Source organism: Humulus lupulus, chromosome 1, assembly GCF_963169125.1.
Source record: "Humulus lupulus chromosome 1, drHumLupu1.1, whole genome shotgun sequence".
NCBI lineage: Eukaryota > Viridiplantae > Streptophyta > Magnoliopsida > Rosales > Cannabaceae > Humulus > Humulus lupulus.
The window spans coordinates 148,798,179-148,826,144 of NC_084793.1; the positions used below are offsets into that span (position 1 = coordinate 148,798,179).

The window sequence follows — 27,966 nt, forward strand, 5'->3', positions numbered from 1 at the left end:
CGCAGGCCGTTATGGCTAGGCCACCCTGGGAGTGTATCATGCACTTGACTGGCTCAGATGCCACTTGAATGAATGGGAGTGCGACACGCACTTGTGTGACCCTATGGTCACTTACTTGTACAAATGTGTATGCTTGGTTTCGATTATTATTGTTAAGCATGTTGTTGTGTCCTATTGATCATTTGAATATGCTTTCTTGTTGAGTCTTTTGGCTCACGGTTGCTATGTGGTGCAGATAAGGGTAAGGAGAAGCTTGGCCAACCATGAGTTGTAGAGCATTAGATATGATGTGTACATATGCAATCTGCTCGACTGCCACGATCAAGATATCGCAGGGGAACTAGGGTTGGACCCCATTTTGCCGCTTAGGTCGGCCTATTTTGTAATCCCTGGGTTGTGAACAATTTTTAAACTTGTATTTTGATGTTTATAATACTTGAACCATTAGTGTGCTTAATCACATGTTTTAGTCCAAATGACTTGTTTAGCGAGTCCAGCACTAATTTAAACACATGTGGTAACATACCCTAATTAGCAGGGCGTTACAACCAAGGTTTAAGGGTTCTTGACGATGGACTGGGCATGTACACTCGCCGCTAAGGACAAGCTCGACTCAGGGTTTGGTAACTATTAATATAGTTATGTGTGCAATTGATTAAATGAAATATATATATGCCTTACCTTCCTATCTAAATAGAAAGCATGAGCAATTCTAATAGGGCCTGGCCCTTGTCTGTTGTATGCATGTTAAAGATGTGCTTATTTACACACTTGTAGCTTGTAAATGTTGTAGGAATGCTTATTAGCATCATTATTGCTCCTAAATTTGAGAAAAGCTTATTAGCGTTGATATATGTGCATGTATGCCAGGAAATGCTTATTAGCATTGTTAAATGTTAAAGAAATTTTTATTAGCATCGCTATTTGTCTATGAGTGCCAGAAAATGCTTATTAGCATCGTTACTTGTTTATAAATGTCAGAAAGTGCTTATGAGCACCATGTTTGAGTATGAACATGAACTGACATGCTTATCAGCATGACTGATGAATGTGAATCACCATGTTTATTAGCATGACTATATATGTGTGAATTAGTATCCCGAGCTGTTCAGGTAAAATTTTGAGGACAAAATTTCTATAAGGAGGGGATAATTGTAACGCTCCAAATTCCCTAATATGGCTTAGTGCCTGTATTAGGGGGCTAGAAGGCAATAATTAAGTTAATTAGTTGCTTGTGTGTTATGAGCATGCTATTATGTGAATTATATTATGATATGATTGTACTTGCATGTTTAAGTGTATTAAATATGCATGTGGGCCCGTTTCTTATTAGAATGGTATTTTCATAATTTTGGCCCGCTGAGGGTATAATTGTAAATATGTGTGTGTTGACTGGTATTTTAGCCAACTGACACGAAGTCAAATAATTAATTAGAGAGTTTTCAATTAGACAATCAATGAACAATAAATGAGCCAATAACCTAGTAATAATAAGCAATAAATAACAGAGAACACCATGATTTATAGAGGTTCGGCCCCAAAGATTGGTAATGACCTACGTCCTCTTAGATTTGTATTAATCTTGAAGGCTTACACGAGATCACAAGGGATTACAAGTGGATTTCTACATGTAAAAGACAATACAATATGGCAGAATCATTGCTAAGTACCAAGCCAAGCTGCTCGGTATGTTCCTGGTACTGGTCGGTAGGCAACTTCTCTTAATCCCCTCCACCGTGGTAGAGAGATTGTATTTATACTATCCCTTTCGTCCAAGTGTTGCGCCTGAGCATAACTGATGTGGAAATATCCCTTTCTTCTCACAAGTGGTTGATGTCTTATTCTTCAGGATCCTTTACCAAGTTTTAAGGGTTGTTAGGCGCTCTTTGCGGGTGGTGGGGCGATTCTTGCAAAGTGCAAACGGAGAGTGTAACTGCTTTCATTCAAGCAGGTATGTCTGTTTGTCATACCGACCAGCTGCTATTCTGGCAAGCGTACCGAGCAGTGACTGTTATTCATTTGTCAAGTGTATTTCGACTAGTCTGTTTGTCATACTGACCAGCAAGTTTCTGCAGGTCCTGCTGAGTAGCTGAGCCTCTGGAGATAGCATGACGAGTAGTAACTTGTCGTATACCCTGCAGGTATACACCGACCAACCTGCTAGGGGGTCTGCCCAGTCTACTCCACATGTTCAAGATTAGTGCCACGTCAGATATGCCAATTTTTGGGATAACAGTGTGATATATAATTGTGACCACATTATTATGTGGATATATTTGAGTTACCCGACACGAGGCAATCCTAGGGAGTCAGTTAGCAAAAAAGTCACAATGGAATAAAATATCGGCTCGAGGCAAGCTTAGGGGTATTTCGGTAATTTGGTAAATTACCGGGAATTATAGAGTAAAGGGAATTAATTGATAGGTTATTTGAGATTATATGACACAATTTGAGGTTAGTGGGAATTATGCCAAATGACAAATTTTCCCTTAGGGGTAACCTTTGAGGTTGAATGGGGTTAGGGGCAAATAATTAAGCTCGCAACTGAGCTTATGCTCATTCACGTACAAGGCACTTCTCTTTGGCTTTGGGAGCACTCTTTTCTTTGAAGCACAAGGCACTTCAACTTAGGCCAAGTATTGAATTTTGGTGGAGAATTGAAGCTTGCTAGGATCTTAGAGCCTGCCAAGCTAGGGGTTTCAGCAAGGGTTTTCGAATTGGGGTAGGAGAAATTTAGGTGGCCTCTGGTTTCCTCACATCTCAATGGTTTTTTTGAGTTTTTAAGATTTAGACTCCTAGTTGAGTTGTATGTTGTGTTTTTGATGGTTTGAATGGTGGGTTTTATTACCTAGGCCTAGTGGAAGGTTTTGTAGCTGGAATCCTGCTGAAAACATCTGGTATAATTGAATTTGAGGTATGAAATTGGCTAGAAATCGTAAGTTTGCGATTTGGGGAAGATCACCATGTTCTAGGCAAATATTTAGGTTCTGGCGACCTGGCACGACTGTGCTAGTGTCCCAGAAAGAGCTAAATTAAGTTTCAATTTGGGGGCTCAAGTTTAAGAGCACGACCGCGCCAATGGCCCAGAAGCCCCAAATTTTTTGTGGGCATGACCGCGCCAGGGGCCCCAAAATGCTAGTTTGCTGATTTTTAGGGCTAGGCCTGGGGGCTCGGGAAATCTGATTTGGGAGCCCGCTTAAGGGCTCGGGGGACATTTTTAGCGCCCTGTTAACTGGGAACCATGGTTTTAAAAGTTAGAGTTTGGAACTCGGTTTCTAGGATTAAGTCTAATGAACATATATTTGTGTTGTGACTAGGGTTTCTGCCAGGTTCGGGTCAGGATTAGCACTCGGGGTCATTTTATTATTTGCACAAGGATTGAGGTAAGAAAACTTCACCCGACGCGTGAGACACGTGATTAGGGCTTGGCCTAGTGTTACATGTAATATGATTAGGGCTTGGCCCAATTGTTAAATGTAAACATGAGTAAGGCTCGGGCCCAGTTAATGAACATGATTAAATTATGTTTGTAAATATTTGTTTAAGTACATTGTATGTGTTGTATCTGTGTGTATGATGGATGTATTATATGGATGTTTGTTCCTGACTGGAAAGCTCGACTCATAAGTCAAGGATCTGTTTACTACACTTAACTAAAAGCTCGACCTGTTAGTCGAGGGCATAATTAGTTAAAAAGGGCTCGACTTATAAGATGAGGGTTTACAAGGCTTGACTTATAAGTCGAGGGTTTACAAGGATCAGCTTATAAGTCGAGGGCTTACAAGACTCGGCTTATGAGTCGTGGTCAGCACTATGCGCGCTGAGCGCGGGCTGTTATGGCTAGGCCACCCTGGGAGTGTATCATGCAATTGACTGGCTTGGATGCCACTCGAATGAATGGGAGTGCGACACACACTTGTGTGACCCTATGGTCACTTACTTGTACAATGTTTATGCTTGGTTTCAATTATTACTGTTAAGCATGTTGTTGTGTTTTGTTGATCATCTGAATCTGTTAATATATTTTCTTGTTGAGTCTTTTGGCTCACGGGTGCTATGTGGTGCAGGTAAGGGTAAGGAGAAGCTTGACAAGTCATGAGTTGGAGAGCGTTTGAGGCGATGTGTACATATGCAGTCTGCTCGATTGCCATGGTCGATATATCACAGGGGAACTAGGGTTGGACTCGTTTTGACGCTTAGGTCGGCCTATTTTGTAATCCCTGAATTGTAAACAATTTTTAAACTTGTATTTCGAGATCCCATGTAAAAACTAAGGTTTTCTTTTAATGGAAATGTTTATTCATTGACCAATATTTTTAATACCTAAACCATTAGTGGGCTTAATCACATGTTTTAGTCCAAATGACTCGTTTAGCGAGTCCAACACTAATTTAAACACACGTGGTAACGAACCCTAATTAGCAGGGCGTTACAAGACTGCTGATTTTTTTTAAATTTACCTTCTGACCTGATGCATTTTCATGTCACCCAAGGACATCCATAAACTTTGAAACGATCTGAATGTTTGCTTCCATATAGAACAAACTGTCATCTGAAAAGAAGATGTGAGAAATGGAGGGACCACTTCTTCCACATTTGATCCTTTTGGGAGGTCCCTGAATAGTATCTCGACAAACCAACGAGAACAGTCCCTTAGCATAGAGAAGTAATAGATATGGAGACAGAGGAAATCCTTGTGGGAGACCACGAGATAGAGTAATGGCTCCTCTAACTTCACCATTGACAAGTATTGAATAATTAATAGAAGAAATACATCTAAACACTTGTTGCACCCAAGATTCGTGAAATCCAAGTTTTAACATCATTTTACATAAGAAAGATCATTCTACCCTGTCATAATCCTTGGTGAATAACCCACTTGTGGCGGGATTAAAAGCCATACTCCTGGTGTGAAGATGGCAAAGCAGCTAGGTTATAATGCTATGGTGATAGAGTCGGATTGCTTGAACGGTATTAACTGCTAAGGGGACTAAATTATGGATACTTCTCTTCATAGTACTGTAGTTAATGATATCATTTCTTGTTGTAATGATGCTCATGTTGTTAGCTACAATTTCTGTATAATGGATGCTAATGGAGTTGCACACTCTATAGTCAAATTAGCCCTTACTATGGTAGATGAACATGTTTGGTGGCCTGGGTTTCTAGAGAGGTTCTATCTTCCATTATGGCAGATGTCAATTATCAATTACATTTATCAGGCAATATTTTCCCTCCTTGAGCTTTTTGTCATTGGGTTTTGCTCTTGTGGGGTTTAAATGAGGTCTTTCCCTTTCAAAAAAAAATTATTCATTAATTTATTTGCAACTCATTTCTCAAAATTAGTAAGATTAATTAATTTGCTGATTGAAATATTTATGGAATGAATCACTTCAATTTTAGAAATGCTTCTTTTTTGTATATAATCGTTAGATTTGTTATATTTTATGTTGATATATTTGTAAAATAGTAATTAGTGAGAGTAATCCTTTTTATAGTGCATTTTGTACAATATCCTAGTTTCAAAATATTTTGACCAAGTTACCCATTTCTTTTAGTTTTCAAAAATTAATTTTTTTTCTTAAAAAAAAAATTGGGGCCTAAAATACGAATTTCCCTCTCTTGCCAAAATTGTTGTTTTCTCTTTTTTTATTATTATTTAAAAAAAAATAGAACAAATTATATGAAATCAGGATTTGGGGTCTTTAGATACAAAATGAAGCTTGTGTGATATTGTAAAGGTGATTAGAAACTTATTTGCACTTTTTTTTTTCCCATTTTGCATGAATCACAAACCTCATTTTTTTAATGGTTCAAAAGCTTCGAGGAACGTTTACAAATCTTTTGGAAATGATTCAAGGAACGTTTCTACAATTTTTGGGCTCAAAATAATGGCCTAGAGCCACTCTTTCCGGCAGGTTTGCAATCGGGTTGCGATACCCGACCCGTTTCTCAAAAGGGTAAAGAAGACCCAGATTTTTAGACACCTTGTCGAAATTTCAGACCACCTGTCAAATTTTCAGACAGGGGGTCGTGCATTTTCTATGACCTGTCGACTTTTTAGATAGGGTGTCATGGGGACGCATGATGACATCTATTTTGGGATATATATATATAGAAGAAAAGTGAGGTAGGTTCTTTTTTTTGGACCTATCGATTGGTTCTTTTTCAGGACCTAGTAGTAGGTTCCTTTTTGGACCTATTGATAGCCTTTTGCACATATTTGTTTCGGTTTTAATACATACATGCAATAAGGCTTTTGAATCCTGATTTCTACATCTTAAATTATTCATAATTTTTTTGAAAATTTATGAGAGGTCTCTTAAAACTACAATGCAAAGTTATATAAAAAAAAATAAGGTTACAATTTATCTATATGCCGAAAACAAGAAGAAGAAAAAAAGACACTTAGCTATAGGTCAAAATTACGGGACCTACCGTAATTATATATATGTTGATGCAACAATTTTGTTCTTTCCGTTTTGGGAGGTACTCGCCTTCAAAATCTAATTCTCCGATCTCTTTCCAACAGTGTGGGTGGCTTCGTTGATCGTCGAACCGTCTGGGAGTACCTGCAAGAAAGACACTCCGATTCTTAAGTCAGATTCCCTATTTTTCTCTAATGAAATGATGATATTTATAGGGTAAAAAAATACTAAGGAGTTAGTTGGTCAAGGCTACTTCCTGATTGGGTAAATGAATAATTGAATTTCCTGCCTAAATGCTTTCAGACCCTTCTGATGTGTAGAGGATAGGGGCGGGGTCCACCTCTGATCTGTGGCCTCTGAATCTGGCTCCTCTGCTCGGTTCTAAACGCCCCATTTCACTTAACTTAAAATAGCAAAACACTTGGGCCAAATATTTTGAGCCCAACAAAAGCCCCTCGGCTCGAGTTTTGAATTTGGTATACTTATCAGACCGTTGAAACCTTGGGCCGACTCTTCGTCTTCAAAATTTTCGCCCAATGTCGTCACTTTCCTTCAATCTAGAACCACTGTGTGCAAATAATCATGGTGAATCCTGAAAATTATCACCTCGAATTTATTGAGCCCCCAATTGCCGCGCATTTTACTTCGCCTGTGCGTATTTCCTTTTTTATTTTCTCAGAGAAAGACAGGAAAAACCCTAAGTACATTTGCTCGTCCTCTTCTGTAGATAATCGACCATTCAAATTTCTGCAACTATGACTTCACGTTCGTCCCCTAAACCTGTTGACCGTGAAGGATACAAGGCTGCATTCGACCGTATATGCAAGTCGTTTGATATCCTACACAACGTCATAGTCTGAATGCTTACGGATTTTGAATTAGAAGAATGGAGATTCAAGGACGTGGTCAAGCCTAGTGAGATTGTCATGACTGTGAGGCACAGTGAGTGGCTTCGGTTCCCCCTTCCGACACTGCTGATCCAAGTAATTTCGAATTATGGGGCCCACATTTCTCAGTTCCTCCCAAACACCATTCAATCCATTGTTGGGGCCCATATGATTGGAGCTCTTAGGAATGTCGACATTCAATCAAATGATATTTATGCATGCTTCACCAAGTCGACCAACAAGGCAGTAGAAGGCAAGCCCTGGAAGACCTTCTATCTTTCCCCTAAGAAGGATTGTACGATTTTTACTGATTTCGACAGTTCCCATAGGAACTGGGATAAGTACTTCTTCGCTGTCGGAGGCGCATGGTACCTCGAATTTTTGCCCCAAGAAATCTTTCCCCTTGCTAGGGTTTTCGTCAAAGGTGCGCCTTGTCTCTGCTTCATTCTTCTTTTTATGTGTATATATTTTTTTTAAATAATTGACTATTCATACGGTCCTCCGTGTTTCAATTTTGTCTTATGCCCCAGATTTTTCATGGCCTCAAGTCAGAATGAACCCTGAAAGGCAAAGTTTGTTGATAGAGAAAAGGCTCCTCCACGAGTCGAAGGAGAATGCCATTAGCATTAGGGGAGTCATGAACCCCTATTGTATGCAAACTATGACTCTCCTCTATTTCCTAGACATAACTGATTTAGGGGCTATGCGAGTTAGGACTCAAAAGGGTGACATATCCTTTACCAAGGTCACGGCTGTATGTGCGAAGCAGTTGGGAGCGTTTTTAAAATGGTATTCCCATGCTTCATTTACTTTGAAACTATCAAGGATTGAGTACGAAAGGGCGTGCTTGGAAACCTTCACAGCGTGTGCCAGGCGTCAGGGTGCCCTTGAGTTCAAGAAGAAAGATGGTTCTGAACTGCCCCACTCTTCAGAAGCCTCCCCTGACAAATCTTCTCTGGCTCACAGATCCTCTCGTATACACCGATCCACGCCCTCTGCAGCTTTGCATATCCAACCTCTTCAATAGGTGCCTTTGTCAAAGGACGCCCTGGGGAAGAGGAAGTCACGTGAAGAGTCCTCTGATGAGGATTCAGATGATGGAAAATTAATTTCGTCCAAACTTCGTATCCCGAGGGGGTCTGCTTCTGTCACTGGGGGCTCTTCCTTGACAATTCCTAAGCTTGCACCAGGGAAATTGCCGCTTGGGCAGGCTTTGTCTCTTCTCAAAACGTCTCTCGGGTCTGCTCATGCTGCTTCTCAAGCTAAGTAGCCTCCTCCTTCCTTTATGCCAGGATCCCCTCTAGGGGAAGGCACAAATGTGAGTGGGTCCCTTGGGATCAGTCCCAAAAGCAACTTGCCCCCTGTGGCTTCTTCATTGGCAACAGTCAAATCACCAGGGGCGACGACTCACACACGGGCGCTTGATGATTCATCAGTGGAGGCGAGATCTCCCAACGTCCTTCCTGGTTCTACAGGAGTAATGGCTTCTACTGCTGCTTCGTCTGGAAGCTCTAACACTTGTCTTACTAACAAGCACGGGTCAGAGGGGAAACGTCCTACCTCTGCCTCTCGCAAGAACCATTTTTTGGAGGATGCTTTCGGGGGTGTCTTGGGAACCACGGGCAGCCCTTCATGCCCAATTGATGCAAGTCAAGAAATCACTTCAGTGTTGCAAGATTTAAACCACGGTGCTTTAGGCGTGGAAGCTACCTCTATTTTTCAAAGGTCAAAAGTTACTAAGGCCGTAGGAGACCAGAGCTCAGGTGTCATTGCTTGCCCCGCCACTGCAGCGAAAGGGATTCCCTCATGGGAGGTTATCGTCCTATCCCTAGAGACGATGAGCGATTTTGACTCACCCAACACCTTCTTAGAGCGGCTGACGTCTTCTGCGGTGCAGACACTGGTGTTCTTGCCGAGTGATCTAGGTGAGGATGTTGGCGAGGGGTTGATTCCTCGTTCTTCCATGTCGCAACTCCCCGAGTTGCGATTAACTGCGTTGGCTTCTGATAGCCTGGTGGTGTCGTCATCAACAGGGGAGGAACTGGATGCCCCCGTTGCTTCTATGACTGCATCAGCAAGGATAGAAGCAATGGACAGATCAGAGGGATTTCCGGAGTTCGTGCCAACTGCACCAGTGGAGGTGATGGAAGAGATGTTGCGCATAAGTCGGTCGCATCTTCCTGCAGAAGCGGTTGGGTCGTTGAGTGGTCAAGGTGACTTACTACAACAAGCATCTGATCATATATGGATGGTGAGTACCACATGCTGGAATATTCATGTGAATACCTTTTACATGTTATTATATTACTTATATATTGTGTGTTGCATTGATGTTTGGCAAATGTATTTAATTTCGGCAGAGCTATGTGTGCACATATGCTGCTAGAAGGGAGTATGCAGCGATTGTTCAGAATAGCTCTAAGATGGCTGAGCAAGTGGCCATGCTGGAGAAGGAACGCGAAGGAAGGAGGGCTGCCGAAGCTAATCACAACATGCTTGCAGAGGTTGTGAAAAGGCTAGAGGCAGAGCTAGTAGCTGTGAAAAAGAAAGTCGTGTCCACTGAAGCGAAGTTGGTAGAGTCCGTTGGACTGGAGATGGAGCGTGACAAGCTAAAAGCGGACTTAGTGATGATGACCAACAAGTGGATGGAAAAGAGCCAGTTTTGTGTAGAGCATGAGAAGCGGATGAAGGTGTTGAATGATATTATCAACGATTTACAGGAAGATGTGGTGTCTTTGCAGACGGATAAGGAGTTGAGGGAGAAGCAGAGGAAGGAGTTGCAATGGAAGGTGGAGGGTTGGAGATGAACGTTGCAGATGTACAGAAGCAGAAGCTAGAGGCAGAGCTTCTGTTAAACTCCAAGTTGAAGGAGAAAGAGGAGGTCATAGCCAAAAATGAGAAGCAGTTGAAAGAAATGATCGAGGTATGTGATGTATAAACTGTTATTGTGATTGTATGGTTGAGAGGTTGTGTTGTAAGTATTAAGTGTCCGACCTGTTGATTTTGCAGGAGATGGAAGAGGCAGCAGTGGAGGCCACTAGGCAGCGTATTAGAGATCGTGAAATTATCGAACGAAAGTTCGTGAGGATTGCTGAAGTGGACACTGCAAAGTATCTGGACCTGGCGTTGCGCAATAAGAAACAGACCCCAGAGGAAAAATGGACTAAACTGGAGATGTACTGTAAAATTATAGACGTGAAGGTGGGAGAATATGACGTCGAACAGTACCTTGGTGAGCTCGGGGATCTACAAATCAACTACTCAGCACAGCACCTGGAGAAATTGAAGCAAAGGGGCGATGTGTTGGGTTCAATCTATACTGCAAGTGGAGAACCCGCTGAAGAAGGAAATATTGCAGGGGAGGTGGCTTTTGTCTCGGGTACTGTTGCCATTGTAGAAGCTGTTGGAGAGGCGTTTGCGCAGACGGTAGTAGAAAAAGAGGCGGACACAGAGTCGACACTAGTGACAGAGGCAACGACAAGGAATGAAAAAGGTTCCGTAGAATGATCGACATAGCTTTTATGTTGTATACATGTGTTTATCCATCCTCTTTTTTTTGGACAATGATTGCCTGTAATGATGTTATAGTATTGAGACAATGTATATTGTATATGTAGAGGTGGATCGTATATAAAGATTTTGGTTCTGTATATTGTCGAATATGTCTGTTTGATATTATGAAAATGATAACACTGCAGCTTGTGAGGTACAATTGACGTGTGTTGATGAGAGGCTTCACAAACCCTTGGGGCCTCTACGTGAGAGATATAGGAGAAGCCCATACAAATGGTGGGAGAGAATGCCCAGTTAAGTGTGGAGTGAGTTATGTGTGCATAGTGTTAAGGCGATCAAATGGTGTTGATAATATTTACATTTCAGGTGAACACCGTGATGGGGTAAAGGTGTCGTTTCTGAGGCAGATCTTTAATAAGCCACAGTGGTTGTATTCGACGTGGGCGTTAAATGAATTAGTAAGAAGTGGAATCCCGTACTACATATCGTTTGAGCGATATGGGATATGGCATCTGAAGCTAGAGAGTGTGATGGCAGAGTATATGCGTCGCATTGAGTGGAACTAGCATTAGTTAGCAGGAGGTGTATTTAACAAGTGATGTTTTGTCTTGAACAAAAACGACAATGACTTATGTAAACAATTGTAGATTTATATTTAACAGGACGTATTTTATAAATAAAATGGGTCTTTCAATAAGTTTGTTTGTTTATTTACAAAATATGTGTTTATTTTCCTTCTGAACATTTTGAGAGTTGAGTACGTTGTTCCTTCCTTAGAACTAAGTCGTCCCCTTGGGTGTGTGAAAGAGCAAGTTAGATGCTCTACCATTTGCGAGAGGAGGCGACGTGGTTGAGCTCGAACTCAGAACGTAGCGCGCGGGGCTAGGCGTCAAGGCAAAACCGAGGCTGGCAGAGCCCAAGATCGGTCTTCTTTCCATTGCACTCATACCTTGGTTTAATAGGTGCATTTTGTTGGGATAAGCACCTCGAAGGAGGGGGTAGGCCATTAAACCCAACAGAGGCAGCCAGCAGATATGGCGCAGGTATGAGTGCTAGAAAAGTTCCTCCCACTCCTGGATTGCCAAACCAGTTTTGCTAGAACTAAGGCAGAGCCGAAGTGGTGTGTCCGATGGTTCTGTTGTAGTAATGAGGGCGGATTAGACCGTATAAGCAGGGTCCTCTGTTTTCTTGATCCGGTAGGTAGATTGTAGTGTAAGTTGCACACATAATCTTTCAGCAAATCAGGAGGACAGGGTAGATGGTGAATACTACCCTGACCGGACAACCAAATTCGCATAGTCAGGTTAGATTAGACTGCGAAATGGCTAGCCTTAGCTCCCCATTGTGTTAGTCAGGTCAGATTAGAACACATTTGGTTGTGTAATGCGATTCCTAATTAGGAACGCATTGTGAATATGCCACAAGTGAATCAAAATAACTCATTGTTAAAGGGTTGGCTAGGCGAAATCATACGCCTTTGCCCGTAAGAGAACTAGTAGAATGAGGGTGTCATCATGCCTTTTCATGTGTTTTGTGTGTTTAATCGAGTACCACAAGAGTCGTATTTATATTGGTCGTGGTAGGTGGGGTGTAGTGCATGTGAATAATGTTTGAACTCATATAGTTAGATAAGGATATGCTAAAGTATAAATGTTCAATAGTAGCGCCTAGTGAAGACCAAGTAGGGTGATCAGTGTTCACATGGGTGTATTGCCTATGTTGTGTCAGGAGAGATTCCTCATGCAGATTTGCGTCAGCATATGTTGAACAAGCAAAGTAATGAAGAGTGATGTAAAAAAAAAAGGAAAGTTGTTTTATTACTTTTGAACTTTGGAGTACATACAACTTTTAACAATAGTAATGTTTTAAAGACATTGAGTTCCAAGTACGTGGTACATTTTTTCCATTATGTATGTTCTTCAAATTGTAAGACCCTCGTCCCAACGCTTCTGTGACTTCAAAGGGACCTTCCCAGTTAGGTTTTAGTTTCTTCTGATTGCCAGTAACTTTGCGCAAAACCCTACCTCCCTTCTTAAATGAGCGTGAGTATACCCTCTAGTTGTAATAGTGTTCTACTGCCTTCTGGTATTTTTCGTGTCTAATATGTGCTATCATACATAATTCGTCCAAGAGGTCAAGGTTGTGGGTCAGCTACTCGTTGTTCATGTTCAGATCAGAAGTGATTTCTGTACGAAGTGTTGGCAGACCCACCTCTGTGGGGATAACTGCTTCTATTCCGTATACCATTGCATAGGGCAACTCACCCGTGGAGGTTCTTTTGGTTGTTCTATATACCCATAATACCTTTTGCAATTCTTCTACCCACACACCTTTTTTTATCTTCCAAATTCTTTTTGATGTTGGCGAAAATGACTTTGTTAGAAGCTTCTATTTGTCCATTGCCTTGGGGATAAGTGACAGAAGCAAAGCTTAATTTTATTTTGTATGTATCACACAGTTCTTGTACTTTGGCATTTTGGAATGGTGTCCTGTTATCGACGACTATTTCCCATGGGATTCTGAACTAGCAGATGATATGTTTCCATACAAAACACATGGTGTCAATTTGTTGGCTGTAGTATAAGCCTCTACCAAGACCTACTTTGTGAAGTAATCGGTGGCTAACAAGGTGTACCATTTTCCACCGGTGGCCCTGGGTAGTTCTCCAACTACATCTATCCCCCACTTTGCCAAAGGCCATGGGGCGGCAGCAGAATGCAGAACTTGCATCGGTTGGTGTATGGTAGGTGCAAACCGCTGGTATCTGTCGCACTTTTTTGCATAGTCACGTGTTTCTGTCATCATGTACGGCCAGCAGTATCCTGCTGTTAGTGCCTTGTGTGCTAAGTTGCATCCCCCTGTGTGGTTCCCACAAGCTCCTTCATGGATTTCTTCCAACAATCTTCTTGCTTCTGTAGGGCATAAACACCGTAAGTAGGGCCCATTGAAGGATTTGTGATACAGCGTCCCATTGATAATGGAGTCACGTTGTGCTCTAAGGCGCAGAAGCTTGGCATCTTTTGTATTGGCAGGCAGTTCGGATTTGGTTAGAAACTTGGTAATTGGGTCCATCCAACATTCGGGCTCTGTCGAGACGGAACAAACTCTTGAAGCTTCTCGTGTATGAGTTGTGGAAATTGATGAGTGTCGCGGGCATTCCCCCACAGAGGCTTTCTTTGAAAGGGCATCTGCCTTCTGATTCAGCTCCCTGGGTATTTGTATGAGCTCAAACTACTGAAATTGTGACTTTAGTGTGGATACTTTTTCCAATAGGTCTGTCAGATGGGGTGCCTTAGTGTCGAAGGTACCAGCCACTTGTTCTATCATCAACTTTGAATCTCCTCTGACTCGTAGTCGCTTGACGCCCATGCTTCGTGCTAATTCTAGTCCATAGATCAGGCCTTCATACTCAGCTTCGTTATTCGTGGCGTGCTGTTCCAACCGTATGGCTTCCTCGATTTTTAATCCAGAGGGTGCCTCCAATACAACGCCAATCACGGCCCCCTGCGAGTTGTAGGCCCCATTTGTATGCATCGTCCACATCCATTTTTCTTTGGAATTTAGCAGTTCTGGAGCGGTCTCAGGTGTAAATGATTGTATTTCGACTAAGAAATCGGCCAGTATTTGCCTTTTTTTTTGCTTTTCGTGGTAAAAAGCGTATGTCATATGTGTCGAGGTCAATTGCCCACTTGGACATTCTTCCAGAGAGGTCAGGTTTACTTAAGATTTGCTTCAACGGATAGTCTGTATATACTATGATTGTATGTCCTTCAAAATACTGTCGGAGTTTCTTCTTTACTTTAATTAACGCGAGGACCAGTTTCTCCATCATGTTGTAGCGTGTCTCAGCATCTAACAACATCTTACTACAGTAAAACACTAGCTTCTACTGGCCTTTTTCTTCTCTAAAGAGTACAGAGCTCATAGCAAAGTTGGAAACAAATAGGTATAAAAAGAGGTCTTCATTGGGGACATGAGAGCTTAATATGGGCGGAGTACTTAGGTAGGCTTTTAATTCCTCGAAAGCTTTATTTTGATCAGCTCCCCATGCTGTGTTGGTGGATTTCTTGATGCACTGGAAGAAGGGCTGACAACGATCTGACATGCGAGATATAAATTTGCTCAGGGCTACTAATTTGCCTATTAAAGTTTGAATATCTCGGATGGTTCTAGGCTCTTTGACCTCTGATAGTGAGGCAATTTGGGTTGGGTTGGTCACGATGCCCCTCTTGCTGACTACATATCCTAAGAACTATCCAGAGGATACCCCCAAAAACGCATTTGGCTGGGTTCAACTTCATCTGGTATGTATCGAGTATGTTGAAGCACTCGGTTAGGTCTTCCTCGTGTGTAACACCTTGACGAGACTTGACCACCATGTCATCGATCTAGACTTCCATGTTTTTACTGAGTAATGAGGAGAAGAGCTTGTGCATCAGCCTCTGATATGTTGCTCCTGCGTTTTTCAGACTAAATGGCATGACTTTGTAGCAGTACAAATCGCGCTCTGTGGTGAATGCTGTGTGGATTCGATCCTATGTTTTCATTGGGATCTGATTGTACCCTGAATAAGCATCAAGGAAGCTCATCCTTTCGTAACCCGATGTGGCATCAATTTCGAGAGGGGGTAGCTATCCTTGGGGCATGCCTTGTTCAAGTTAGTATAGTCGATGCATACACGCTTTTCCCCGTTCTTCTTCGAAACCACTATAGGGTTTGATAGCCAGTTGGCATATAGGCATTCTTCGATCGTGTCTATGCTCAGAAACCACTGCACTTCTTCTTGTATTGCTTGGTTGACTTCGGGGGCGAACCTTTTTTGCCTTTGCAATCGGGCACTTACCAGCAATTTTTTTGATATATTGAGGCTATGACACATGATTTTAGGATCTATGTCTGGTATATCATGCGGGGACCAGGCAAAAGTCCTAACTCTGGTTTTGAGGAACTTGATTAGATCTTGTTTTTCTGAGTCTGGCAATCGGGCACTTACCAGCAATTTTTTTGATGGATCACTTTCATCTATGCAGACTTCGTCCAGATCGTTGAGAGTTGTCTGAGGTTTATCATGCTCTTCCTCTGCTTCGATGCTTTGGAGATATGCTGGTAATCTGCATGCTGATTGCTATTTGGTGGGGTCGTCGTCAAGGGTGGAAGTATCGATCTCGTTTATCTCCTTCAGGGTCAGGTAGCACTTCTTCGCCTGCCTCTGACACCCTTTTATGTTGATAGTGTAGTGCCCATTGGGCGATTGGCATCGCATAACTTGGTGCAAAGTGGAGACAACGCCTTACATTATGTGGATCCAATTTCGTCACATGATTGCATTATAGCTTGTGATAGAGTCTCTATCAGGAAGTCTACTTCTAAATTACGCTCTGGGGCGACTACGTTTAGCCTAATGGCGCCCTTTGGGTATACTCTTTGGCTATTGAATCCCAAGATCAATGCAACAGAAGGCCTGATCTGACTTTCCTCGAGACCCATTTTCTGGAAGGCTTCCCAGAAGAGAACATCAACATCACTGCCCCCATCGACTAAAACTCTCCCCAATTGGCAACAGTCTACTTGCAACTTGATGACCAAAGGGTCGTCATGAGGTAGGTGCACCTCCCGAGGTCTTCTTTCGTAAAAGTTATTGATGAAGCAGGGTAGCATCTCTCTTCTGCAGTGACAAAGTTGACAGCGTGCCCCAGTGATCTGTATCGCTTTACTCTTTCCTCCATTCGCTTATGGTTTTTGGTCTTTTGTTTCTTGTTCTACGGTTGGTTCTACGGTCCCATGTATCATGGGGACTTGTTTTAGAGGTTCTTGTGAACTCGTAGAAGCCACGTTTGTGGAGGCCGGCGCTATTGCGGGCGTTGGAGTAGGGGTGGTATTGGGCTGGGGAATGTCGTTCTTATCAGATCCTTTAATGTACTGGGTCAATCATTCGTTTCTCATAAGGGCCTGAATTTGGTTGTGGAGGTTGTGGCATTCATATGTTGTATGGCCATGGTCCTTATGGAAGGTGCATAACCTACTCTTGTCTAGCCTTTCTGGAGGAGTGGTGATTTTGTATGGTTCCCGCCAGATGCGTCTGTCTTTGTTCTCTTCATAGATGACCTCTTGCGGGACAGTGTACTCGAAAGAAGAGAATCTTGGTGGGCCTCGGCTAGTTCTTGGCCTCTTTCCCCCCTTCGAAGGGTCTGACTCATGCCTTTTTCTTTTTTCGTCCCTTTTAGACAGAGGGGACGGGTTGTTTGGTGGTGGTGTGGAAATGAGAGCAGACTTCTTTTGTGCACGCTCTCGATATTCCAAGACTCTGAAGACGCCCACAGCACGGACCTGAATTTCTGCCATGTCGTAAAGTGGGGTCATAGTGAGATTTTCGTGTAGGAGGAACCCCACGTGCAGACTCTTGACGAAGAGGTTGGCCGCCGTTGCTGGCTCTACGTCGTGAATTTGATGTACAAGATCAATAAAGCGTTGTAAGTACGACTTTGGGTGCTCATTTTCTCCTTGCTCGATTCGGTAGATGTCTCCCATCATTCTTGAAGCTTCGCGGTTGGCACTGTACTGCTGCAGAAAAGCTCTGCGAAGGTCGTAGAAGCTGCTGACAGAGCCTAGCTTTAGTTGCCTGAACCACAGCAGAGCTGGTCAGGAAAATGTTGTGGAGAATACTTTGCATTGTATAGCTTCATTATTTACTTCCAAGGTCATCTTCTATTGGAACTGGAATAAGTGATTAAGTGGGTCTCCCTTCCCATTGAATGCTGGTAGAGGGGATATCACGAAATCTCTTGGCTTTGGCTCGTTCTGTATCCATTATGCAAAAGGTGATCTTTCAGCGGTTCTTGAAACCAATTCTACGTAGTCAAAGTCGTGCGCAGATCGCTCGTCAGAGAAATTTTGCATTACCTCTCGTAACATTTCATCTTTCCAGCTTTCTAAAAGCTGAACAAAGAGGGTGGGGTCTTCGATTGCTACACCCTGTGGGACCTGTGCCTCGGTTTGTCGTCGTCCGCTCTCTGCGGCAGTTCGGGATGTTCTTGTTGGTTCTGTTTCGGCTTGTGAATGTGTTTCGTATTGTTTGGCCCGTCGTTTGCTAGCCCTCTGACGGTGGCGTGCCAGGGACGATGGCACAGGGCCCTGAGATCCCTCTCCGACATCATGAGTGTTCCCTTCGGGGGGGTTGATCTGGACGACTTGAGTTCCTAATTCATCAAGGTTGGGATTTTCTTTGTCTTGAGTTTTGCGCATGGCTTCATTGGTTCTTCGCAACTCAACGATTTCGACCTCTAATTTGGCCTGGGCTACAGTCAGTGCTCTGATGGCCTCATCGGACCTCTGTTGACTAGCTTCCAGTAGTCAGCACATTTTGTCGATTTGGTCACTAACATCCGTCGCAGGGGCGACTAGAACTACCGTGCTTGATGCTTCGTTGGTCTTTGGCAGCATGGCTTTTATGTTCCACAAAATCTTGATTGTTCGGAAGTTTCTTGGTTCAAAGACTTTGTGAGAAAAGTTTCCCACAGACAGTGCCAAATGTTGATGCAACAATTTTGTTCTTTCCGTTTTGGGAGGTACTCGCCTTCAAAATCTAATTCTCCGATCTCTTTCCAACAGTGTGGGTGGCTCTGTTGATCGTCGAACCGTCTGGGAGTACCTGCAAGAAAAACACTCTAATGCTTAAGTCAGATTCCATTTTTTTCTCTAATGAAATGATGATATTTATAGGGTAAAAAATACTAAGGAATTAGTTGGTCAAGGCTACTTCCGGATTGGTTAAATGAATAACTGAATTTCTTGCCTAAATGCTTTCAAACCCTTCTGATGTGCAGAGGACATGGGCGAGGTCCGCCTCGGATACGTGGCCTCTAAATCTGGCTCCTCTGCTTGGTTCTAAACGCCCCATTTCACTTAACTTAAAATAGCAAAACACTTGGGCCGAATATTTTGAGCCCAACAATATAGAAATTTTTCATAAATTAATTAAAGCTTTATAAAATCTTCCCTAAATTAATCGGGCTCAAAACAGTGGCTAAAAGCAATGGAGACCGATGCCTTAAAGAAAGGACTGCATTGCCTTTCTATTTTGTCTCAAGGAAAATAATAAAAATAAAAACTCCTATTTTCAACCACATGGTACCTCATTAATATAATCAAACTGAACAGTATTGCTTATAATAATACACTTGTTACGCCAAAACAATAACTGAAATAGACCTACTGTAATTTTGTTACACTGAAAAAGGCTGTCTTTTTTGCAAGGCACGCACAGCCAACGTTTTCAACGCACTTGGCAGGTCAAGCATTCTCTTCTCTACATAGTCTGATGTGAAATTCTAACCATGAGAACTGCAAATACCACTTTCTAATACCACAAACTAAGAAAAGTAAAAACCAAACAAACTTGGTATTGATATTTTGAACAGGATTCACGTACTAAACATTTAAGTTCATATTTACAAAGCTCGTCTACATAAAATAAGCAGCAATACAACCCAAAAAATATATGTGATCAAGAAAGGTAAAATATGTATGATTATGAAAAGTAAAGGCTCTGCAAGCGTGAAAAATTATGATACAGATATGGCCACACGAACTACTGGTTCTCTTACAAAAAAAAATCACCTCCATCTTGATCTCTCTGTACCGGGATCACCTATCTCAGAATGCTCGGGCAGATATGGAACTTTAATGGATGCAGCTACACAGGTAGGAGTGGGACCTTTATCTCTAGCTGCACGTGGTTCCTGTAAGCAGTTCATCAAATTAGATAGAGTTTTTTTTATTTTGCACCTTAAGGTGTCCAACACCACAAGAAGTGGTATCCTTAGTTAGTGATACTCCATAATAATTATTAATTAAAATATGTATGACCCATATTAGATTTTACCAATAGCAATATACCCCTTCTTTGGTGTTGGGCACCATTACTGCCCCTTGGTAATTCTCAATTAGATCAAAATGAAGAGAATAAATATGGCATAAAAACGTGTTTAAATAATGAATAAAACACCAAGCACCAAGATGGGTTTAGCTCAAATGATGGAATGACTTCTCTTGAAAATTAGAGGGGTGCAACTTGAAGAACATATTATAATCCCCAACCATTCTAACTGACAATTCAAAAAAAATAATGAATAAGACAAAATACCTAAAATATTTTAGTATTATCTTATGTAGTATAAGACACGTGGGCAAATATGCCTTCTTTCCAATAATATCAATTTGTATCAACATGGTATATGAAGCAAACTAGTATAATTTGATAAGAAGAATGATGTAGACCACCGGTTACCGTGCGAAAAGGGAAGTCATCTCCTTCAAGCATATGAACAATTTGGCCCATTTTTGGCCGCTTTTGGACATCTAAGTCTATACAGCGCAGGCAAACAAGCAAAGCCCGTTTCAGAATCCTTGGAGGAGGCTGAACTACGATCAAAGGATCAATAACCTCCTCACCACGACGATTTGAAACCATTCCCTTAAACCAATCGACCAAATTCATCTGAAATTCCCCAATCAAACGGTCATTATAAAACTAAAAATGCATTAATGCTCGAAATGGATTGAAGGAAGAGGATACTTGATTTCACCTCCCCAGCTGGTCTGGAATAATCAATTGGGCTTCTTCCTGTTATTATCTCCATAAGTAGAACTCCGAAACTATATACGTCACTTCCCTCATTTAGCATACCTGTGCTTGCATACTCTGGGGAGACATATCTGCAGAACGATGATAAAAATTAGGTAATACAGAGTAGAGACCTATAAGAACTCCCTTTAAACCTGAATAACTTAAAATTATCAAAACTAGCTTCGGCAGTATGAAGGAAGAACGAACCCAAATGTTCCCATAACTCGTGTAGTCACATAGGTTGACTCAGGCCCTAATAGCTTGGCCAATCCAAAATCTGATACTTTGGCGTTCCACTTTCTGTCCAGAAGAATATTACTAGATTTAATATCACGGTGCACTACTTTGGGCTCTAATCCTTCATGCAAATAGGCCAGTCTGTAATAATGACAAGAACCAGAATTATTAAAAAAAACATGAAAAATCCAAGGAAAAATAAATCTAAAATTTAGGGGAACCAATGCAAAACATTATTTTATTTCTAGTCTAAATTTATTTTGTTTTTCACTAATTAACCATATCGAAGTAGAGAATATCGATAATAGCTTCACTTTGACCAATCAGGAATGCGGTGAGATGAAGAAAAATCCCGTCAAGAGAACACAAATATGAAAGGATCTCTATACCCTTTAGCTGTCCCAATGGCTATCTTTAATCGAATATCCCAGGTCAAAGGGCTAACAGGCCCAACATCCCCATGCAACCACTGCTCCAAATTCCCATTGTCAATATATTCATACACAAGCATCCTGAATAGCCAAAACAAATGTTCATACAACATTATAAAAGAGAAAAAGCAATCTTATAAATTTTCAGACAAATAAAGCAATCTTATTACTGGGATTACCTTTGAGGGCCGTCTGCACAACAACCTACTAAACCCACCAAGTTCTTATGCCTAACTTTCCCAATGGCTTCGACTTCAACCTTGAACTCCTTCTCAGCCTGACCCCTATACGAATGAGATAATTATAACGTTTGAACTTCAATAAATTAAACTAGTTAAGTTAACGCATTAGTTAAACAAAAAATTATTTTAGCAATGTCCTGATGCGTAAAAATAGTAAAACAATTGGGTTTCATAGAATTTTTATAATCTCAGACATACATCCAAAAACTCGAATTTTTCTAAATAAGATTAGATCAGGAGGAGCATTAGCATTAGCATTGGCATAGCGTTGCCCTTCATTATTATTGTTCTCTACCATATAACTTTTTAAAATGTTGTTAATGCGAAAGAGGATAGAGATTATTGTTTTTCAAAATAAATAAATATTATTAACTCTAGTATTTGGAACAAGGGAAATGAAATAAAGAAATACAGAATAAACTACACAACAAAGAAAGATAACAAAAATGAAGAAACAAAAGATTATATAAATAAGTTAATTAAAGTGAATAAAGCAGAAAGTGACTATCCATGCCTTTTTCTTTTCCTTTTTTAAGAATATTTCTTTTTACTAGTAGAAGACCGCAATGACCGGAAAAACAAAGAGAATCTTTAACCCATGTACTAAAAAAAACGAAATGAAGAACTTACTAAAAACAATACAATTAGGCTAATACCGACATAAATTATGCGATCCCAGATCCAAGTTTTACTGTATAAAATTTTACAAAGTAAACGAATGAGTTTAATAAATAAGTTAATAACAGAATGACGGAGTCAAATTTATATATTAAGGAAAGAGTAATTAAACCAAACCTCTGTTTGTCTCGCTAGAAATTGTTTCAATTGTGAACTTTCTCGAGAAAATTAAAGATGAACAACAAACACGAGATACAAGTATAACCAACTCATAGAAAAGAAGATTAATAATTAAAAAAAAAAGTTAGGATATGGAAATTTCATGTACTTGTTGTTAAGAAGATTCTTTACGGCCACCACAGACCCATCCTGCAAAACTCCTCTATACACAATCCCGTACCCTCCTTCACCAATCACATTCTCTTCGGAAAATCCACGAGTTGCAATCTCGAGCTCCTTCAAGCCGTACCACCGACCCCAACCGATATTCTGCGAATCCACCGCCGACGCGTCGCTGCGGCTCCCACCGGAAGTATCGCTCTCTTCGCTGATTTTTGCCCTTTCAACGACATCAACCCTAACCTCTCCAGCTCTATCTTTCTCCTCCTCCTTTAAATCCAAACTCCCAATTTCGACCTCCGCCTTCACAGAATGATCCAACTTTTTGTTGATGGCTCGATCAGAATCTTTGATCTCCACGATCTCCTTCGACACCAGAGGGATGGATCCGGAACTATGCTTCACGCGCATTCGGCGCTTACGGGAACTTCGATTCGTACGGATGCAGAAAAAGATCAGAAGTACTAGAGCGGCAAAAACGCAAAGAGAGAGAATTGCGATCACCACGTAGAGCTTCAAGCTGAGAAATGGCGTCTTGGAGTTGAGCTTTTGGGTGATAAAATTTCCAGAAGCTTCGGCCTCGCTGGAGGTGCTTCCGGAAACCGGCATTGTCACCGGCGATGATTCAAAGAGTCGGAGAGTATTTTCTCGGGAAAATGAGGGAGAAGATGTGACCTCAGGAGAGAAAAAGAAATAGAGACGTTAGAACTGGTAGCACTGTCTGATAGAGATGGATGAGAGAGAGATTGCGATTGCTGTTTCAACGGATCAGATTGAAGAAAAGGAAGTTTAGGAGGGACGACTTATAGTTATTTGGGTTTGTCCTGTTAGATTATTACGGAAATGCCATTGCGATGTTTATGCTTTTTAGCTTCATATCTAATTTTGCTTTACTTGACTGTTTGGCTTTCTTCTCTTCTAAAATTACGAAATCACCCCCAATCACTTAGTAGAGTAATAGTGTACTGTGAACTGTACCTGTGCGTACCGTTTTAAAATAATGCCCAATGCTCATCATTGTAAAGATAAATATAATTTAGGCACGAAAGGAAAAATAATATATAAATAATCTTTTGACATGTTAAAAATAAGAATACTTTGAAATATCATCGTATTACTAAAGATACATGTATAACCAAAAAAAAAATCAAACTATATTATATGTGTTACATGTTAAGCAAGCAACACTCACTTTTTCCTTTTCTACTACATTCTATGTACAACAAATATTAACAAGGATTCTAAATTGTTTGAGTTTCTTTTATTTCAATTCTTAATTATTATGCGTCTGTTTTACATTGTCTTTTGTTTTTTATGTTTCAAAATTGTATTTTTTATTTTTTATTTTTAAAAATCTTAAATAAAAAATTAATAAATATATTTATAAAAAAAATATTTTAAAAGTTTGTAATAAATAATTAAATAAAGTAATATGAAAGAAAATTTTATCAAAATAAGGAGAGAAAAAGATTTGAAGAAAAATTGAGAAACGAGAAATTGATGCAAAAAAAAAAGTAATGAGAGAGAAAATAACGAAATAGAAAAAAAATAAAAAGAGATAAAATAAGAATATAGGAATGAGAGAGAAAATAATGAGATAATAAGTGATGAGAGAGAAACTAATATTAGAGAAAGTGAGGAGAGATAAATTAATGAGAGAAAAAATAATGTGAGATAACAATAATTAAGAAGGTTACGTGAGAAAAAAAATTGACAAAAAAAAATTTAAGAACAACTAAAAACAATTTTTAGTTGTTCTCAAAATTTTATGTCTTTATAATTTTATTTTTAAAAATTGTTTTATGAAAACAATATAAAACACCCTTACTTATTTTTAAAAAGCAGTTTCTATGTTTTAAAAATAAAAAATATTTTTTTAGTTAAGGAGTAAAACACCATTTATATTTCTAAAATGATTTTATTTTGAATGACAGACTTAGCAGAGAGAGAGAGAGAGAGAGAAGAATAGAACCCAAAATCCTCCAATATTTATCGAAGCACTAAAAGTAATTTTAAATAGGAAATTTGATATATACACTTTAGTCTTATTATCTCTACGTGCACAATGTCATGACTTCTTTATTCTTTTTTAGAATAAATAATATTTCATCTCCTAAATTATGACCACTAGATCGCCCCCACAAACTGTGTTAAACCCTGATTTTAACATTATAAATTATCCAAAAAATTTCAAAAAAATTTGCAGGAGGCCAGATATGACTACAATGAACACTGTCATTAAAAAACTAAAGTAAAAATAATTTTACATGCCTCAATTAGGAGTGTGTTGTATATGTGCGACATTTTGGCGTGTCGCATTACAAACTAGTCATATATATATAAATATAAAATAGATAATGAATGGAGAATTCTTTTAACCCATTTTATATATATTTTTGTTATCCATATTTTCCACCTTTGCCACGTAGGCCTGAGCCTAACTTGGGCCCAGTGAACGAGGAACGAGGAAACCCTGACAGCCTAGATCATACTGAGCCTAATGACGGGCGAGTGGCGCGAGCATTATAAAGGGACCGGGACTAAGATGCAGGCCCGAATTACCTTCTCGATCACACCCAACCTACATCCTCGAGGATGCAAATTATGGTGGCAGACTAAATATTTTTAGGAGACGGATCCTATCAAGAATCAAGGTGAGGTCTCTGCCATCAAGATGTCTGCCTTGACAAATAAATCGGGGTCCTGGTAAACGAACCAGGACTTCGGTAAACGACCCGGACACTGGTAAATTAACCCGAACCATACGTCTGGATAGTACAAGCCTAGTCTTCCCTGATGCTGATGTGTCCCCGAGAAATCCAGAAGTTTCCCTAACTAACCTGGAGAATGGGGTACGAACGGAACATACACTGCTCCTAGGAAACGGTACTGCCACTACTCTGACAGATACTGTCCCCAGGATCTCCTCGATAGCCCACGCAGATTAGTCCGTGCTAACGTACAAAGGAAAGTTGTGAGGCTTTACCACGCCTAAGCCAGCCCAATGGGCCCAGATTAACAACCCTTAATTATGTTACATTTCTTATACTATGGCTCCATTAGCGAGCAATTGTAATTATATCCCTATTGGGCCCGGATTAGTCCGACCCAAGTGACATGACTGCCTATAAATAGGGTCAATTGTGCACTGTAGCGGGGATCCCAGATTTTCTCTTGTAAGCAAAAACGCTGGTAAACTTACAGAAAACCTCCATTGTCAAAACGCTTTAAATCCTAATACTAGTGACTCGTGGACTAAGGCTCATTAACGCCCCAACCACATAAAAATTGTGATCTCATTTAATTCTTAGTCTTTCTTTCTAGCTTTGATTTCTTAATATATTTATAGTTTTTGAAAAACTAGATAAACATTTTGGTGCTTTCATTGAGAGCTGAAGAAAGCTTGAATCAACCTTGATCATCTACGAAAATGGTGAACACCAGGCATACTGTGTTTGATCCTGCTCACCAGCAACAACAAGACAATGGAGAACCATTGCCAAATCAACCACTTCCTCAAGACAACCAACAGATGTGCCTTATCATGGGCCCCTGCCTGACGACTCCCAGAACTTTGGAGAAGGGGGTGACTACGATGAAGATTACTACGAGGAAGATGGAGAGGGATATGAAGACCACGAAGCTTAGAATCCCATTGATCCTGACAAGAATGACGTGGAACCTAAGCAAGAGGATCCAAAAGTGGTCTGTCTGAGGCAACAAGTTTTGGACCAAGAAGCAAGAATGGTGGAACAGTAGAAGACCACCCGCCAGATACAAGAGTCCATCTTGGCTCTTCAAGCTTTTATTGTTGCGCAGGGATTTGCAGCCAATCCCTCAGTCATTCCTCCTCCAAGAATGTAGCCGCTTGTCCCACCTACAGGGACTGGCGTGCCCAACAACGCAACCCCTATCCCTCCTCCGAGACGATCCCCACATCCCGGAGTCGGTCCGTCAAACCCAGTTCAAGAAAAAGGGAAAGCCAAAGTGGTCAATCCCATCGAAAAAGCAAACCCCACAAGAAAGCTTCTCCCGCTCCGAAAATTGGGGTTGGCCTAGGGCAATTCCCTAGGAAAGAACGGATGAATCCTGCCCCAGGACGAAATCATCCGAACAATTTGCAAGGGAATCGCCCGCAGGGTACTAAGCCTCGGAACGTCCCCAGACTGGACGGTAAGGGAGGACGCTTCTATCCCACTGCTTCCGTGAACAAGGATCATAGAGGGCGTAGACGCGGAGAGGACTCGAAAATGGTCAGTTCGGGAGATGATACATCCCGAGTGAATTTTCGAGACGGCCTTAACGCCTGGAAGGAGCAGGCCCGGAAAAAAAAAGATTCGCCCTCGAGGAGGCGACTTCAGGAATAACCTCAACGACAGGAGGAACAAAAGAGTTCCCCTAGACGATGGAATGGGCAGGCAGTTCATGCAACAGCTGCCCGCTCTAAAAAAGGTCACAAACTGCTTGGTCCGTAAACAAGAAGGCAGAGGTTCCGATTCGGAAGATGAGGAAAATGAGTCATGCGCCAAGCACATCCTGGGCATCGTGTTACCCAAAGGGTTCAAGATGTCGGACATACCCACCTATACCAGGAATACTAACCCCAAAGATCATTTGTCCCGCTACAATTGCCTGATGACTGTAGCCCATGTCTGCAACAACAGTAAATGCATATGCTTCTTGATCACTTAAGTCGGACTCGTTGAAGAATGGTGGAAAAGGCTCAAGATGGGATCGATCCAATCTTGGTCCAGATTGCAGTCAGCTGTCCATAAACAATTTGTGGCCGCCCAAAAGTTGGACATAGAAGTTAGTGCGTTGGCCAACATCAAGCAACTTCCTACTGAAACACTTAGGGCTTACCTTTAAAGCTTCACGGAGGAAGCCTCAAAGACTAAGGTGGATGATGGACAGCGCCTGGTAGCTCTCCAATCCGGAATCATAGTTGGATCCCCTCTCTGGGATGATATGCAACGCAGTAAGGCAGTCACACTCAAAGAATTTATAAGGAGAGCACAAGGCTTCATCAACTGGGAAGAGGGTCGAATCTAAGCCTTCGGATGGCAGCCAACACCCTAGTCAATAGCACAAACCATTCCTGGGTACGGAGCGTAGTACTCGACAAGCCTCTATCCAGCACCTCCAGCGGTGTCCAGATCCGCTGGATCCCTTGAGATGTCGTTCATGACCCCAACTGTCTATGGACCCATTTCGTCAAGGTATTCCCCAGCTCCATCAACCCCTTTCTCCAGGTACTAAGTAGCACCAACCGAGTATAGTGCCATTCTTAGAGGTGCCCAACCCTCCTAGGCCGGAATGGCTGAGGCAAGCATCAACCATTCCCAGGGAAAAGGGTCTAGCAAAAGTCAGAATTGATCTGAGCTCACGAAGAAGGGAAAGAGGGGGTACGAACCCTGGTATACGGAGTATACAAACTTGATGGATACCTGGGAAAACATCTCCCTTGCAACGGGCAACGTAGTCTAATACCGGAAACCAAGCCCCATGTTTAAAGGGGGAAAGAACTTGAGGGACACCAACAAAAGGTGTGCCTACCATAAGGACGTGGGCCACACGACTGAAGAATGTCATCAGCTGAAGGACAAGAATGAGAACTTGATCAAACTGGGACATCTCCACCAGTGG

The 27,966-nt window shown here is 41.3% G+C and overlaps 1 protein-coding gene across 2 annotated transcripts; it reads right to left on the reverse strand.

Annotated features, from left to right (window-relative positions):
* Nucleotides 1-19,198: 19,198 nt before the first annotated feature.
* Nucleotides 19,199-23,082, reverse strand: LOC133798812 (probable receptor-like serine/threonine-protein kinase At4g34500). 2 transcript variants are annotated; one of them, XM_062237257.1, is made up of 7 exons: nt 22,310-23,082; nt 21,301-21,405; nt 21,080-21,202; nt 20,661-20,831; nt 20,413-20,542; nt 20,108-20,324; nt 19,199-19,566 (listed from the first exon to the last, which is right to left on the reverse strand). In XM_062237257.1, the coding sequence occupies exons 1-7, from the start codon at nt 22,927-22,929 to the stop codon at nt 19,550-19,552; spliced, it is 1,383 nt and encodes a 460-aa protein (XP_062093241.1). In that variant the 5' UTR covers nt 22,930-23,082; the 3' UTR covers nt 19,199-19,549. The 2 variants fall into 2 exon arrangements, with proteins under 2 accessions (XP_062093241.1, XP_062093240.1); XM_062237256.1 differs by having other exon boundaries at nt 20,115-20,324; nt 22,310-23,081.
* Between the last annotated feature and the right edge of the window lie 4,884 nt (nt 23,083-27,966).